The 16,952-nt window shown below is 40.6% G+C and overlaps 1 protein-coding gene across 2 annotated transcripts; it reads right to left on the bottom strand.

Moving 5' to 3' along the window:
• Nucleotides 1–1,984: 1,984 nt before the first annotated feature.
• ARMT1 (acidic residue methyltransferase 1) lies at nucleotides 1,985–16,850 on the bottom strand. 2 transcript variants are annotated; one of them, XM_066247967.1, is made up of 5 exons: nucleotides 16,683–16,850; nucleotides 14,478–14,583; nucleotides 13,823–14,067; nucleotides 7,346–7,511; nucleotides 1,988–4,063 (listed from the first exon to the last, which is right to left on the bottom strand). In XM_066247967.1, exons 1-5 carry the CDS (start codon nucleotides 16,721–16,723, stop codon nucleotides 3,296–3,298), a joined length of 1,326 nt encoding a protein of 441 aa, XP_066104064.1. In that variant the 5' UTR covers nucleotides 16,724–16,850; the 3' UTR covers nucleotides 1,988–3,295. The 2 variants fall into 2 exon arrangements, with proteins under 2 accessions (XP_066104065.1, XP_066104064.1); XM_066247968.1 differs by lacking the exon at nucleotides 14,478–14,583 and having other exon boundaries at nucleotides 1,985–4,063; nucleotides 16,683–16,781.
• Nucleotides 16,851–16,952: the final 102 nt, after the last annotated feature.

Here is a 16,952-nt window from a genome sequence, read left to right as displayed (position 1 = left end):
CGCTGTGCCTACGCCAAACACACACAGGCCAAACTGGCTGCAGTGGTAACAAGTGGGGAGGAGGGGCTGTAGGCAGAGCCCTGTCCACTGGGTGCCTCAGTCCCTCACGCCAGCGGCTGTCAGTGATATTAAGGAGCAGTTCAAAGGTTTTGCAACAAAAGAAAAAACAGATAAAGAAAACCTCAAAATCTAAAATTTCTGTGCTGCAAATGATACCATCAATAAAATAAAAAGATAACCTTCGGAATGGGAGGAACATTTGTAAATTACATCTGATGACACCAGTACGCAGTATATATATAAAAGCTCTTACTACTCCAACTCAATAAAAAGATCATCTAATTTTAAATGGTCAAAGGAATTAAAGACATCTCTCCAAAAATGATATATTTATACAAATGGCCAATAAGCACATGAAAATATGCACATCATTACTTGTTAGGGATATGCAAATCAAAACCAAAATGATCCACTTCAAACCCAGGAGCCTGGCTAAAGCCAAAAGCACGGGCAGGAACAAGTGCTGACAGGGACACGGAGAAATCAAGAGCCCTCACACATTGTTGGTGGGAATGTAAAACACTGCAAACAGCCTAGCGTGCGGAGGACCCGGGTTCGATTCCCGGCCAGGGCACACAGGAGAAGCGCCCATTTGCTTCTCCACCCCTCCGCCGCGCTTTCCTCTCTGTCTCTCTCTTCCCCTCCCGCAGCCAAGGCTCCATTGGAGCAAAGATGGCCCGGGCGCTGGGGATGGCTCTGTGGCCTCTGCCTCAGGCGCTGGAGTGGCTCTGGTCGCGACATGGCGACGCCCAGGATGGGCAGAGCACCGCCCCCTGGTGGGCAGAGCGTCGCCCCTGGTGGGCGTGCCGGGTGGATCCCGGTCGGGCGCATGCGGGAGTCTGTCTGACTGTCTCTCCCGTTTCCAGCTTCAGAAAAATGAAAAAAAAAAAAAAAAAAAAAAAAACCACTGCAAACACTTTTTAAAAGTTTGGCAGTTCCTCAAAAACACAACACAGCTGCCATATGTAGTACTTTCACTCCTGAGTATATTCCCAAGAGAACTGAAAAACATACTAAAAAAACAAAGAAAACAGAACAAAAAAAATAAAACCTGGTCCATGAACATTAATAGCATTACTCATTAAGAAGTGGAGAACAAGTCAAATGTCCAAGCACTGCTGACTGGATGAACACAGTATATCCACACCATGGAGTATTACTCAGCAGTAAAAGAAATGAAGAACTGATACACACTAAGTCTGATGAACCTGAAAAGAAGCCAGTCACAAAAGTCCAAATACTTTACGATTCATATGTGAACTGTCCAAATAAGCAAAGTCAGAGACAGAGAGTAGATTACTGGTTGTCAAGAGCGAAGAGGGGAGCAGGGAGTAACTGTTCACGGGTATAGTTTCCTTTTAGAGGTGACGTAAACGTTCTGAAATTAGATGTTGCTGAGCGCTGCACAACCCTGCGAATACACTAAAATGCTGTCCACTTTATATGGGCGAATTGCATGTGAACTGTATCTCAAAACAGTGGGTCTGAGAAAAAAATCAACTGGTTAAACTACAGGAGGCCCCCTCCTGCTCAGCACGTTTTCACATGCCCCGAGGCCGCCTCTCCCACAGCGGGCGCCTGCTTTCTCGCTGGCTCTTGTGCTTCCTTGCTCTTTCTTGTAGGAGGCGGAGAAGCAGGTATTTCCTCAGACATCCTAATTCTATGTTCTTAATGAAACATGGTAAAAACAGAAAAAAGCCAGTGCTTTAGATGGAACATATTACACTACAGTTCACACTGTGGCCATGAAGTCAATACTAATACATGAGTGTGTTCTAACTTTATGTCAATTGTCTACAAATAATGCTAATACACTCAGTATTTAGGTAACTTAATGTTCACAACAGGAACACAGGTACATAAAGAGAGCAAATTCAAAATGTGCAGCTTTATATAAACATTTTACAAAAAAAAAATTTTTAAACATGCCAGCCCTGTGGTACACAGTGGATAAGAACATCGACCTGGAACGCTAAGGTTGCTGGTTCAAAACCCTGGGCTTGTCTGGTCAAGGCACATACGACAAGCAACTAACTAATAACTAAACTGGAGCAGTTATGAGTTGACATTTTTCATTCCTCATCCTCTTTATAAAAATCAATAAAATAAAATCTTTCAAAAAAATGTTAAACACTTAAAGGCATACACTGTAACTTCATTTAACTGATATAATTTAAGAACTACTTTGGCAACATCTGAAACACACATTATGACTTTCTTCATTATATACTCATTTTCAATTGTCCCTTCTTCACTTTACCCCATTAGAAAATAAAACTGATGTGACTCTCAGTACAATTCATTTTATTATTCTAGGACAAGGAAACATTTCCAGGTTTATTTCCAATTTCAGTTCCAAAGTAAACTGACCTAAAATTTAAGTTTTTAATATCTGGCAACCACCAATAAATGTGTAAGAATATAAAAATCAATCAATTTGTTGGTAGTACTCCAAATTCAATGCACAAGAAGCTTTTTTATCTAAAGCATTTTTAAAGCTGCAGAGCAATCTAAAAATTTGTTCATTTAAAACACATGTTAAAACAATATATTTCAGTTGACTACAGACATCATAAATAGAATGTAAACGGTATTACATGTTTCTTCAAATACCATTTCTTTCATTCTGTTCAATTTTGTGTTTCCTATCATCCATTCCACAGGTCAACCAAAACCCAAATGCAGGCAAAACAGGCTATTGAAATGACATAAAATTTAAGAACAAAATTATAATTAACTTATGAGGTAAGTTATGCTTTCCTGTGTTGAAATATCACAGTTGTGAGAAATGCCTCTTTACAATTATATATTTAAGATGTATGTTTTCACAGAGCTCGTATTTCTAGAGCCCAAAACCAAGTTAAACAAAATTCCGTGCTTCCTAGGATATTAAATACCATGCAGCACAGTATTAAAAAAAGTTATTCACTTCTATTTTGCTTTCTGCTCAATTAAAAATAAGCTCATGAAAACCATTTGAAATTATGCATTTTACTTGAAATAAGTTACTAAGATTCCAACATAAATGTATGTATAATAGTTTAATCCATCTATCCTCAAAACAATACACGGGACAAAACGTTCAAAGGAAAAAGCAACCAGAGCACAAAGGACTCAGCACCGAGAAGCCAAGCTTCCCAGAGCTAATGCAAAGCAGTCAAGAGACTGGATTCACACACTGAGCATGAAACTGCCTGTCAGGTCCTTCTGCGGAACTCAGGGTCCCTAAGCCACGTCAACGCGGACCGTCAAACTGAAATACTCCATACTTCCCGGTGGTCAGCCAGCTGGGCTCAGAAGCAGCGAGCTGCTCCCCTTGCCCAGGCTGCAGCCCCACCTGGACCTCCGCCTTCAACGTACGAATGCTGCAGAGAGGGGCCGGATGGAAGCCGTTCAAAGCCTCATGGAACGGGACAGTCAGCTCCCATTTCCTGTCACCTGTCAACTTCCTGTAATTCAAATCACCCTTGAATAAAATTAACTGTGCCTTCTGTAGTTCAGTATATAAGTCAGGAGCAACCTGAGACATGGCACAGAATTCATGGGGCAGCGTCCAAAATATATGATCATGGTAAACCCACCTACCCATTTTAATATAGTTTTCCCAGTCAATCCCACACTTGGACACCCACTTGTGATTAGAATGTTTTACTTGTTCAATTAACCAGTTAAAATCATGTATAGTAGTATCAGAAACAAACCACGGAATCATTTTCCCATAAAAATGGATCTCAGTAGCCAGTTTAGAAGACAACAAGAAGTCGGCTAATATTAAATCTGTAACAAGTTCAAACCCAGAATTATCCAGAACAATATCCACTCTAGTAATAGATACTTCTTCTCTTGTTTTCTTGCAATTGCTAAGCAATGACCACAGATGTTCCGTGTCATTCACTAAAATGAAAGGCTTCAGAGCTTCCAAAGAATCTATTATATTGGTCTTCTGAGAACTGGTCTCCCCACCTGACAGAGACAAATCACACTTATTTCCCCACAGGGAGACCTGAAAAAGAAAAGGTACAAAACATGTATGCTTCTTCTGAATAACCAAGAAAACTAACAGGTAGTTTTACAAATTAACTAGGTAGGGTTGCTAAAAGTATTCATAACATTCATTTCTATAAAACTCAATATAAAATATCCATCAAATCTACTATGTCTAATAATGCAAAGACTACGTTTACATGATGTTGTATAAAAAGGTAAAACAATGAAACTTTTAATTGCTCAGTATGCAGTGAAGTATAAAAAACCGGACTGAATGATTTTAATAACCCATGTTATTTAATCAGAATGGAAGTTTTTGCATCTTGCAGACATGAGAATATGATCAGATGCTGTAAAAACTAAACTACAGTTAACTTTACAATTCATTGTCAAAAAAAATAAAAGTGTCTTTTTTTCCACCAAGCTCTTACTCCCCCCAAAAAACAACTGTCAATTTATTTTCTTAAATCCAACCTCTCTGGGATTTAGTTTCTCAGCTGAAAAACAAAGAAATTGGACAAGGTGATGTCTAATCTAAAGACCCTTCCAACTCTAACTGAAACAATACTCAAGCTTATTTTGTAAAAAGTGGCATATAACCCTACTTTTTCAAAAAGCTGATAATTAAAATTACAGATTTAGCAGTACAGGCTCTGGAATCAGGCAGACCTGGGTTCCAATCCTAGCACTTCAAATTAACGGTCACTGGGAAATTACACATGATCTCTAAGGTCGTAGAATCATCGGGTGAACTGGCCTAACAGGTGTGAGCAATGTGCCCAACAGCTGGCAGTTAAAGGTCATCAACAAACATTAGTGACTCTACTCTTGACTGAATCAAAATAAGAGGCAGTGCTTGTTCCAACCAAGAATATTACTTTAAAAGAGTTAAATGGATCTATATACACATATATACGCTTTCTTTTTTAAGTGTAAGGCCAAGTCTGATGAAGAAACAGCCAATGGTGTAGACTAGGGGTAGTCAACCTTTTCATACCTACCGCCCACTTTTGTATCTCTGTTAGTAGTAACATTTTCTAACCGCCCACCGGTTCCACAGTAATGGTGATTTATATAAAGTAGGGAAGTAACTTTACTTTATAAAATTTATAAAGCAGAGTTACAGCAAGTTAAAGCATATAATAATAACTACTTACCAAGTACTTTATGTTGGATTTTTGCTGTTTGGCAGAATCAATCTTTATAAAACAACTTACTATAGTTAAATCCATCTTTTTATTGATACTTTGGTTGCTCCGCTACTGCCCACCATGAAAGCTGGAGCGCCCACTAGTGGGCGGCAGGGACCAGGTTGACCACCACTGGTGTAGACAATGGCCCTCCCAGCTAAGGTCAGGGTCCCCGTTGGCCTCCTGCATATTTCCTTCACACCGCCTTCCAGTCTGTAATTAATTCTGTGCTGATTAGTGTCCTCATTTGATTGTCTATATGCCATCAAGACCGCAAGCTCCATGACAGCAAGGACTGGTGTGTTTTTCTCTCTGTCACACGCCGGGCATAGAGAACAGCGACAGCGCACACTGAAATGTCTGTGTGGACAGGGTGGAGTTCTACGATTTTAAGGCAGGGCCACATTCCCGCACACCAAGGCAGCCTGGAGCAGCCTGGAGGAAGTGCACCTGCTGGCCACCATGAGCACTGACGGGGAGCAGCTTGGCCGCCTGTGCCTGGGGGGGGAACTTTCCCCGAGGCCCCTCCCCAAGGCCCCTCCCTGGCAGCCCTACTAAGTACTTGCTACACACACCCCCGTCATTCCTGGGCCCCCTCTCTGCTCTATTTCTTTTCATACATTTTCAAACACCTCTTTCTGGAAACGTTTCTAACTTTTCTTAGGACATGAGGGACGGGGTACTACTATGTAAGACTACACATTATCAAACACTTCTGAATCTAGCAATATAAATTTAAGAATGTTCTGAAGGAGAATTTAAAAGTCAACTTCCACAAGATAGATGAAGAAATGTAACAAAACCATATTAAGTGGGACTCTGCTGTTCCCACCTGGTAATGGTGGCAGCATGTTCTTCTGTGTCCCGACAGTGCACAACACCCATGTGAGTGAATCTAGTTTCTCACGTCAAGTTATGAGGTGTACACGACTATTCTCATTTACAGATGAGGAAGCTAAAGCTCAGAGAAATTAAGCAACAAAGCCGACATTCAAGCCCAAGTCAGGGTGGGCTGATCAAATGACTAGGAAGTCTTCTTCAAGAATTCAAGAATGGCCTGACCAGGCAGTGGCACAGTGGATAGAGCTTCAGACTGGGACACAGAGGACCCAGGTTCAAAACCCCAAGGTCACCGGCTTGAGTGTGGGCTCATCTGGTTTGAGCAAGGCTCACCAGGTTGGACCCAAGGTCACTGGCTCGAGCAAGAGGTCACTCGGCCTACTGTAGCCCCCAGTCAAGGCACATATGAGAAAGCGATCAATGAACAACTAAGATGACACAATAAAGAATTGATGCTTCTCATCTCTCTCCCTTCCTGTCTGTCTGTCTGTCCCTATCTGTCCCTCTCACTGTCTCTCACAAAAAAAAAAAAAAAAAAAGAATTCAAGAATGACAGAAGCAGGAAATACCAATGTTGGCAATTTGTGTAGTTTTGTAGTTTTTCCTCTAAATTTACCAAAGTAATGTTTCTCTTTTTCTTACGTGTCCATACTTTTTTAAAATAACAATAATAATATCCTCTCTTAACCTTATTTTATAAATCCTGAAGAAATTAATTTTGTCATATTATTCAACTGTTTTTAAAGATGAAAGCTGATCATGGAATACTAGGAATTCACTTTCCTTTTCATTCTGGTGCAAGAATTTTAACAGCTGTTGAAATGATTGAGCCTGGAATGCTACTTGTTAACAAAAAGTAAAAGTTAATTTTACACACCAATCTCATCTTTCAACTGCCCTCCAAAGGGGGAAAAAACAATATTAATAGGATGAAGTCTATCCTTTTCATCTCCTTTCTTCACAGAAAAAAAATTTTTCATCACAGTACTTCATAAAAATCATAAAAAATTTGCATCAAAAATGTTACAAATATACATACATTTAGAAAAAAATAACAGAAGCTATGAAGCCACTAAAATCCTATGCACAGGAGAGATTTCAAAATCCATTTTCAGATTAAATGGATTTTCATCTCCTGAATAACACTACTACTAAAATGATAATTATAAGCGAAATGACAATATATATACACACGTTGTTAAATGTGCACCAGCCTATTTTTTAACAGTTTAAATACATCTATTCAGGAGATTAATTATCACATTTACCTGAAGAAGTTTAAAAAACTCATGTTTCAGCTGCTTTTCATCTAGGTCTCCAACGGCGCTCGTCAGCTGTTGCAGGTGAATACATAAAGCCCTGACAGAGTCCTGTGATTCAAAGAAGTTTTGTTCTTTTGATTCTTTAAATACATCAAAGTCATCGATTGGTGGACTAAAGTAAGAAAAAAACACATGTGAAATATTTATATAACTCTACATCTTTTTTCCCCACACATCTAGGTAATTGCAATATTTTAGAGAATAGTAACATTAAATCTCAAAAATTACTGGTAATAGATACTAGATATATAGATCAAGTTACACAAACAAAATAATCATAGTATACACAAAATCACCCATACTCATTTGAATTAACTGTCAAAAAATCCCTGACATATATTTCACTGGAAGTACTGTATTAAAGTAATTACTACAATACTCATAATCATTGACCCTGCAGGGTTTCAGAGCAAAAGGACAAAGAGAAATAAAATTTCAAGACAATTGCTTTTGTTTAACAAACATTTTTTGAATTGCTCAATGTGGCAAGGTTCCAAGTAACAAACATATGGCTATAAACAGAGCATGTGAATATAATATAGTAATCACTAAGAGTCAAACATAGAAGCATCATGGAAAGACAACTACTTGAGATAAATCACATAATACCAATGTAAATTTTATTATAATGACCAATTGTGACAATTTCTTTGTAGACTTACTCTATATTTTTATTTTTTGGCAACTTTTACTCCCAAGTTACCTCTGACCAGTGGAGTTACATGTGCCATGGCTACATCTTCATGCTGTCTAATGAGAGATCAAGTAATATTAACACTGGCCTAAGGAAAACGTAACTAAGAAGGCATCCACACTAACAGAGTAGCCTTTACACAAGCAACTGTGAAAGCCATTCAGAATACCTGAGCTTCTAAATGAGCTATTTCTTTCCATGGGTCATCCACCTTAGGGTAAAAACAATTCCGACTGGGTCCTGGCCGGTTGGCTCAGCGGTAGAGCGTCGGCCTGGCGTGCGGGGGACCCGGGTTCGATTTCCGGCCAGGGCACACAGGAGAAGCGCCCATTTGCTTCTCCACCCCCCCCTCCTTCCTCTCTGTCTCTCTCTTCCCCTCCCGCAGCCAAGGCTCCATTGGAGCAAGGATGGCCCGGGCACTGGGGATGGCTCCTTGGCCTCTGCCCCAGGCGCTGGAGTGGCTCTGGTCGCGGCAGAGCGACGCCCCGGAGGGGCAGAGCATCGCCCCCTGGTGGGCAGAGCGTAGCCCCTGGTGGGCGTGCCGGGTGGATCCCGGTCGGGCGCATGCGGGAGTCTGTCTGACTGTCTCTCCCCATTTCCAGCTTCAGAAAATTAAAAAAGGAAAAAAAAAAAATTCCGACTGAGTTAATGGGATGGATGAGAAAGCAGAAACATACCAGAATGGACACATCCAAATGACTGCTGCCTCCTTCCCGTCAGCCAGTCCCCTTGGGAGAGCCCCTTATTCCAAGGGTGCTGCCATTGCTCAAAGCACTTTTGGAATTTTCTTCAGAACCTGTGGCACATTATTAAACGTCCTGTCAGTGAGAGCATATCTTCATCCTTGGCAGTTCATTTCTTTTTGGAAACAGCCAAAAGTCACTCAGAGCAAGTTCAGTAGAATGAGGTATGTATATCAAATGGCGTGAAACATTTCTAATAAAAAATGAGGGATGGCTATAAAAATAATGAAACTACTATTCTTTTTGAGGCTTGTGAATTGGCTCTGAAAGAAGTTCTAAAGAATCAAAAGACATTTTTAGCAATGGCAGCATTGCTGAAATAAATCAGTCTCTCAAGGTGACTTAAAAGGGTAAAAATTAGTTGGATTCACAGGTTCGAGTGTTGGCGTCAGCCAATTACAGCTGGCAGATCCAATCTGGCCGGCCACTCGTTTGGTATGACCTGCAAGCTAGCAATGGTTTTACATTTTTGAATGGTTGATAACAATCAAAAGAACATTTTGCGACACATAAAGTTAAAATTTCAGTGTCCATAAATGACGCTCAGTTGGAACAGAGCTACGCTCGTTTGTCTAGGTGGCGTCGGGGGCTCTTCTGCACTGCAGTGGCAAACTGAGCAGCTTCTACAAAGACCACGGGCCCCACTGCCGACAATATTACTATCTGGCCTTTGACAGGAAAGCTTTGCCAGGCTTTGTTCCAGAGCTTTGTTAATCAATCAGTCAGCATGTGGGATTCTGTCTGTCTACCTCCCCAATTCTCACTTCAGAAAAAATACAAAAACAAAAAATCACTCATTAAAGTCACACTCATCATTAAAAATAAACCTTATTTCTTGTATTTAAGAGAGTAAACTCACACAAGTATGTATGATTTCTGATTTTAAAATGTTTGCTATTGTAGCCCTGGCCAGAAAGCTCAGTTAGCATCATCCCAAAGCACAGAGGTTGCTGGTTCAGACCCCGGTCAGGGCACATACAGGAGCAGACTGGTGTTCCTCTCTTTCTCTTTCTCTCTCTCTCTCTCTCTCCATTCCTCTCTTGCTAAAATCAGTAATAAAAAAATTTTAAAATAATAAATAAAAAGAAAATAAAATGTTTGCTATTTTAGAGAATCTACTACAGCTACATATGTGGCTACACTATGATCTGGTGGTTCACTCCTAGGTACATACCAGTATCAGCAGAATTAAATACACAAGTATTCATCAGATGTGTTTGAATGTTTATAGCAGCACTCTTCCTAACCTCAAACAGAAAACTACTCAAATACCCATCAACAACAGAATAAGTAAAAAGAGTGTGATATTTCATGTTCTGCAATACTGGATAGCAATGAAAATGAATGATTGACAATTACTATCCGAGGGGGTCCTCGGTTGTGACACAGTTCCGTTCCTAAAACAGTGACACAACCCAAATTTTGTTGTAAACTGAAACACACCTTAGCCTAACACAAATGGAACACTTGTGCTTGTAACAGTCCAAAAGGGTGTAGGTAAGTTTACTAGGGGACGCAACTCCCTCACTCATATGCACGTTACCGCGTATTCTTCCACCACACAGCCACACTAGTTCACCCACATAGTCTGTAAGTATGGCGCTAACGGCTTCAGCCAAAACACCCACGTCTCAATTTTTTTAAGTTTTTATGGGAGTGAGCATCATAAACTCGAAACGTCATATGTAGATAACTGTCGTAACCCGAGGACCCCCGTATATGCAAACAATATGGATGAATCTCACCAACATAATGCTGAGTAAAAGAAATCAGACACAAAACTATTCCCATGTAATTTCATTGAAATGAAATTTTAAAGCTGGCAACGCTAACACAGATCAGGATAGTGGTTTCCCTTGAGTGACTGTGATGGTGGTGACTGGAAGGGGACCCAGACGGCCTTGCCTCTTGATCTGGACACTAGGGACACAAGTATATTCTGGTAAAGTTGAATTTTTTTTTTTTTTATCAGAGAGCAAGTCAGAGAGAGAGACAGATAGGGACAGACAGACAGGAAGGGAGAGAGATGAGAAGCATCAATTCTTCATTGCGTTCCTTAGTTGTTCAGTGATGGAGTTCTCATATGTGCTTTGACCGGGGGGCTACAGCAAAGCAAGTGACCCCTTGCTCAAGCCAGCGACCCTGGGCTTCAAGCCAGTGACCTTTGGGCTCAAGCCAGTGACCTTTGAGCTCAAGCCAGTGACCACGGGTCATGTCTATGATCCCACACTCAAGCCAGCAACCCCATGCACGAGCTGATGAGCCCGCGCTAAAGCCGGCGACCTCGGGGTTTTGAACTTGGGTCGTCTGTGTCCCAGTCCTATGCTCTATCCACTGTGCTACCACCTGGTCAGGCATAAAGTTGAACTTTTAAGTGCACTGGTCAGTATATTTACTACACATTAATAAAGAGCTTTAAAATGCCTATTTTCTCTGCGCTTTCATTTTTCAATATCTGAAGTATTTTTACAAAATACATTTAAATTTCACATATGGCTAGAACTTTGAATCTTAATTTAGGCTTGCAGACTATTCAACTATTTAACTATAATAAATATCACAAAATACATCTTGCAAAGAAAATCTGAAGTATGTCTCAGTACAAGGGGCAAAATCAACATAAACACGTCTTACAGCTGATGTATAATTTGGGATCCTATACAAGTTAAAAGAACAAAGGTCCTGGCCGGGTGGCTCTGTTGTTCAGAGCACTGTCCTGACACACAAAGGCTGCAGGTTTGACCCCTGGTGAGGGCACACACAGGAATCAACCAGTGCTGGCATGAGTAAGTGGAACAACAAATTGATATCCTGTCTTCTCTCTCCATAAAACACCCTTCGGTCACTTTGGACATATCAGGACAGGAATTCCTCCTACAAGAACCCTGACCAATCAGACATCGGAAAACCACTTGCTCCTTGTCTCACTGACCTAAAACCTGAGATCTGTACACCGCAGCATAAACCCCAGGTCTTCAGACCCCATCCACGGAGATCGCCACAGGAGAGGTCGACATCCTTGGCTGACTAATTCTCATTCCTGGGACTCAGAGTTAACTTTGCCTGGTAACAAGCTGTTCTCATCCAGTGGATATAAACCCAGGCTGTGCAAAATCTGAGAGTAGAAAGAAAAACTGACGTCCAGGCCCCACCATAGACAAATTAAATCAACAGTATTTCTTTTAATACACTGATTTCAAATTCTGCATGCTAAAAAAAAAATCTCCAACTGGGTTATATGTAGCCAGATTTGTGAGCTTCTGCCCTAGACTGTTTTTACTCTCTGAACCTGATCCACCTCTACAATCAAACTCAGCAACAGCGCTCCTTCTGCCCTTCTAACCTCCACTCTCCACTAAACCGAATTGCATCGCCTGGGTTCTCCCCTTCGGCACCTTCGGCTAATACAGATACGATACGTTTCAAAATGATAAAACCATCACCCAGAGTTTCAGATTAACTCTAGTTCCTGACAAACATCCAAATGTGCTACTGGGAAAAAGGCAGTTTGGTGAGGGCTCTAATCCAAGTTACAAAGACCAGGCTCAAATAGTGGCTCTACCATTTACTAGCCTGGGCCTGTTTCCTCAACTGTAAAGCGGAAACCAGAGTAACACCTCCGCTTCGCTGAGTTCTGAAGCATCTGGAACGGCGCTGGTATCCAACGCATGAGAGCCCCTACGATTAGCAACAGTCCTTTGCTTGAGTGCTTTGTGTGCCAGGCAGTGAACTAGATTTTTAAAGTGTGTTTTCCTTTTAGAACAGAAGTCCTAAAACATACTTACTCAGCAAAAACAACAAATTATAAAATATAAAGAATACATTCAAATTTATGCAAGTTTCCCAAAATTATTTTTCTTATTTTATTTTTAGTGTTGGGTTGATTGCTTTAAATTATCCTATGCTATTATTTGGGAACAGAGGATTCCTCTCATTCAGCAAACCTTTATTTTCATAACCCGTGAGCTAAAATAATAATCCACATTACATTTTCTTTTGCTCTATAAATCAATTCTATATCAGAATCTTTAGGAAAAATTAATATCAGCAAGCTTATACAAGGGTTTACTTAAGCCAAACTGACAAAACATGCCAAGGCAAGATCTCAAATGCTGCTAGGCAAGTTTATAAAAAGTTATTTAGAACATCTGTTTAACTTTTAGTCTTTTTCTAGCCCAGCCATTAAAAAAAAAATAAGGCTCAAGATTATGACAGTGCAAAGGGCAATGCAGTGAATTGCTATTATTGATTCCTTATGCCAAATTAATTGACATATTATCTATTTTTATAAACAATTATGCTTATACTTACTTTGTCCCATCATGATTTTTACTTTGTGTGTGTGTGTCTCTATGACAGAGAGAGACAGAGAGGGACAGATAGGGACCGATAGGAAGAGAGAGAGATGAGAAACATCAATTCTTCATTGTGACACCTTAGTTGTTCATTGATTGCTTTCTCATATGTGCCCTGATTGGAGGGGGATACAGCAGAGCAAGTGACCCCTTGCTCAAGTCAGCAACCTTGGGCTTCAAGCCAGTGACCATAGCGTCATGTCTATGATTCCATGCGCAAGCCAGCAACCCCGTGCTCAAGCTGGTGAGTCCACGCTCAACCTGGCGACCTCAGAATTTCAAATCTGGGTCCGCTATCCACTGCGCCACCGCCTGGTCAAGCCCATCATGATTTTTTAGATAATTATTTCAAATTAACATTTTTTTCCTCAGTAACTACAATTTGTTTTACTCTGGAAGAAAAGTAAGTCTCTGTAAGAATTTCTAATTAGCTCCTACTTCAGATATTCAATCACATGTTTATTCTGGAAAAGTGGATTATAATCGTCAAAAACCTATTATTGTGGTAACATACACAGAATGTCCAGTAGTGCCATCAATAGCTGCTAAATTTTCATTTTTAAACTTACCGTTTTATAATTTCAAAAAAGCATAAGGTATCTAGACATTTATCTGCCGGTTACACACTTACCTCTGAATAACAGCTTCGTGAATTCTGCGGTACATGTAGCATTCCACAAACAACCACGGTGAGTAGAACCACCTTGGTTTCCCAGCACTTTCACTCAGAAGACTCTGTTGATATTCTAGGTACTGATTCCATATGTCAGTATCAGCAAACTTCTCGACCAAGGGGGTAAGTGGCTTATCTGTTTGTAATTCATTCCGTAATTTAGAAAGAAGAGAAATAGCTTTCTTTTCAGCTTCCATGCCTTTCTGCAGAAATATAGAAGAAACATTTATATATATTAAAAACATAACTAAATTTTATACATGCTTTAGATAAATATCATATATATGTTATCTATATAAGTGAATAATTCTTCTAAGGTAACACATTTTTATGGACCTAAACTTAGAAAAAAGTACTATATTACAAAAACTACATTTTATGTCTGCACAAATTATTATAAACATTTAAATTTAGAATTCCTAAGATGGAGCTCAAAACACAATTTCATATCAACGTTATCTTGCCTTATCTATTCCACGTTTTTTTAAAAGTTTCATCTTATGAACTTGAGTCTTTTCATTATCTTTAAGTGAAATGACCATTTATCAGAGACAGGAAACCGCCTAAGTTTCTGTTAAAAATTTAAGAAAATAAAGTTCAACACATCTCATACCTCTCCATGTTTCTCAAAAAATTCACTTTTATGTCGATGCAATGTATCAATAGCCTTGGTTAAGATCTGTGGTATTCTGTCTTTAATCGTAAGATATGCAAATGACCTAGAAAAGAGTCATAAATGCAGTGTATTACTTAGTAACCTTCATACAAGATCAACTGTCTTTCAGTTTCTGGATCATCTCCTTTAAATTAAAATTCCTTTTCACACAACCAGTATAAGGAACACCAGCATCGTCCAGCTACTACTATTATTAAAGATAAAGGAAAATCTGAAAACTTCTCTGGTCCGTCATCAAAGCTAAGTAGTCTTTGTGCCTCCAATCCCAGATTTTCTCCTGAAGTCTGCTCAATCATTCTTACCTTTCCTATTCTATTCCTTTTATTTTCCTTAGTCAGAAACTAGTTTAACCGTGTGATAGAACAACAACCAAAAGACTCGGCTGATAGAGAAACAAAGATATTTATGAACCTGCTTCTTCCTTTTCTCTTAGTCAATTTTAATTCTTTTCAAAGGCTTTTGCTGCTGCCTCCTCTATCTGCACCATGACCCTTTTCCATCCTATTCTGTCCCTAAACAAAATTAAAGCGTTTCCAGTTCCCACTCCTAACCAAAAAAGTGATTTTCTAAGTGCCAAAGAAAGCTAGAGATAAGGAAAAACTTGAATACATTTGAGCATTAAAATAATTAAAGATAGTCTTGATTTTAGACATATAAAAACCAAGTTGTTCAGGTTTTCATTTTATATGTAATTAGAAGGAAATACAAGACTCAGAAAAAGATTTAAAATGTGGTGAATTTTGTGCAGTTTTTAAATAGAGAGCACAAAACTTAGCTGATCAATTCGTTTATATCTTCTGATCATCACAAAGTAAAACAGAGAAAGTTGACACAATAATTTTGAAAATACCTCTGCCTAATCACCTATTTTTTTAATTTGGGATCATCACACTTCTAAAACTCAAATATCTTACTGAAATTTTTAAAATACTGGGTTATACCCTGATTATTTCTTCAAGAGGTTTCCTCAAATGATAGCTATAAAACTATGAATCGCAAATATAAAATACATATATATGTATCACAAAACACTGATTGTGTGATACTTTGAGATAACTTAAACAGTGATTAGATTTTAATTAGTAACTACTGTGATCAGAATTTAACTTTTAAAACTCACTATTAATTCCTTGGAGGAAGAAAAAAGAAAATTAAATGAATTGACACTTGAATTTTCCAAGGCAGCAGATAGAAAAAGAAGTGACAGCCCTTTGAAGACTGTACTTAATTGGAAAGTACGTATTGCTCTTTTCCCAGCTATTAAACTTCCCCAGGCCTGGGCTTCGGAGCAAAGTCCCACACAGATCGGAATAAGGTGAGGCCAGGATGGCCCAGGGCTCAAACTTGAAGTAAACAACCACTACATATTTGCACGACCGAGTGCCCGCTTAAATCTGGGGCCACTGGTACCTCCCGGGCTTCAATCTATTTCCGGTAAGGTCACTTTCTTGTAAGTATTCTGGTGTTATGCAATATTTTGGAGTAAGGACATATCTCAAAAATAAATCTGACCGTTCAATTTATGCAAATGGCCATTTTATGTACGGTAGTCCACAATCTAAAAATCCGTGACGGGATGCCTAAAAATCAAAACGCATTTCTTTGTAGTGGGATTATGAATTAATCTCATCAGCAAGAGAAGAAACATATCCCTCGATAGATCTGAGATCCCTAATTTTTACAGATAATTTTAACACTGCCCCCGCCCAAAATGTGTTTATTGAAACATTAAGCCATGCCTCTGCAGGACTCAGAAGGGCATAATAACCATAATAAACTCTCCTGCAGTCATGCGGGAGTAGAAAGGTGCACCCGAGCACTTGAACGACAAGTGTCCGGTGCAAACGAAGACAGCCCATGAGAACGCTAGAACGGTCACTGCAGGGAGAGGGCGGTCACTGGCGAAGCTCGGCCGGGGCTGGAAGTCCGTTCCCGCGTCGGGAGGGGGTCCCGAGCCGGCGCCGGGAAGACACCGCCCCGCCGCCCGCCCCGAGCCCGCCGCGCCCGCAACCGCGCCTCCGCCTCCGCGCGAGGCGGCGACACCGGGCAGCGGAGCCCGACGCGGGGCTGCACTCGCAGCCGCGGCTCCCCGGCCGCTCTCCCACAGCTTCCCGGCGGCCGGGCGAGGAAAGCGACACGAACCCTACGTCCTGGCCCGAGAGAGGCGCTGGAGGCTCCGCCATCGCCTTCCGCGTTCCCGGCGCCAGCGCTCGGGCTCCCCCGCCGCAGGAAGAGGGGCGGGGCCGCTGCGCAGGCGGAGCAGCTGCGGGCAGAACGTGGGTTGGAAACAACGCTTTTGAATAAGGAAACTTTATGTGGTGCCCGTAGGAGAGACAAACAATGGCCGGCGGGAGGAGGGGGAGACTTTCCGGGGACGAAGGCGGGGACAGCAGAGGGCGACGAGAGAAGCGG

Source organism: Saccopteryx bilineata, chromosome 12, assembly GCF_036850765.1.
Source record: "Saccopteryx bilineata isolate mSacBil1 chromosome 12, mSacBil1_pri_phased_curated, whole genome shotgun sequence".
Lineage (NCBI taxonomy): Eukaryota > Metazoa > Chordata > Mammalia > Chiroptera > Emballonuridae > Saccopteryx > Saccopteryx bilineata.
This window is presented reverse-complemented; position numbering and strand designations above follow the sequence as displayed.

Coding starts and splice junctions, on each gene's coding strand:
- ARMT1 (XM_066247967.1), bottom strand. CDS start 16,723: ATGGCGGAGCCTCCAGCGCCTCTCTCGGGCCAGGACGTAGG. Junction 14,584..16,682: donor CTCTCGGGCCAGGACGTAGG/GTTCGTGTCGCT, acceptor ACTCTTTTCTAG/GTCATTTGCATATCTTACGA. Junction 7,512..13,822: donor CACGAAGCTGTTATTCAGAG/GTAAGTGTGTAA, acceptor TTCTTACTTTAG/TCCACCAATCGATGACTTTG.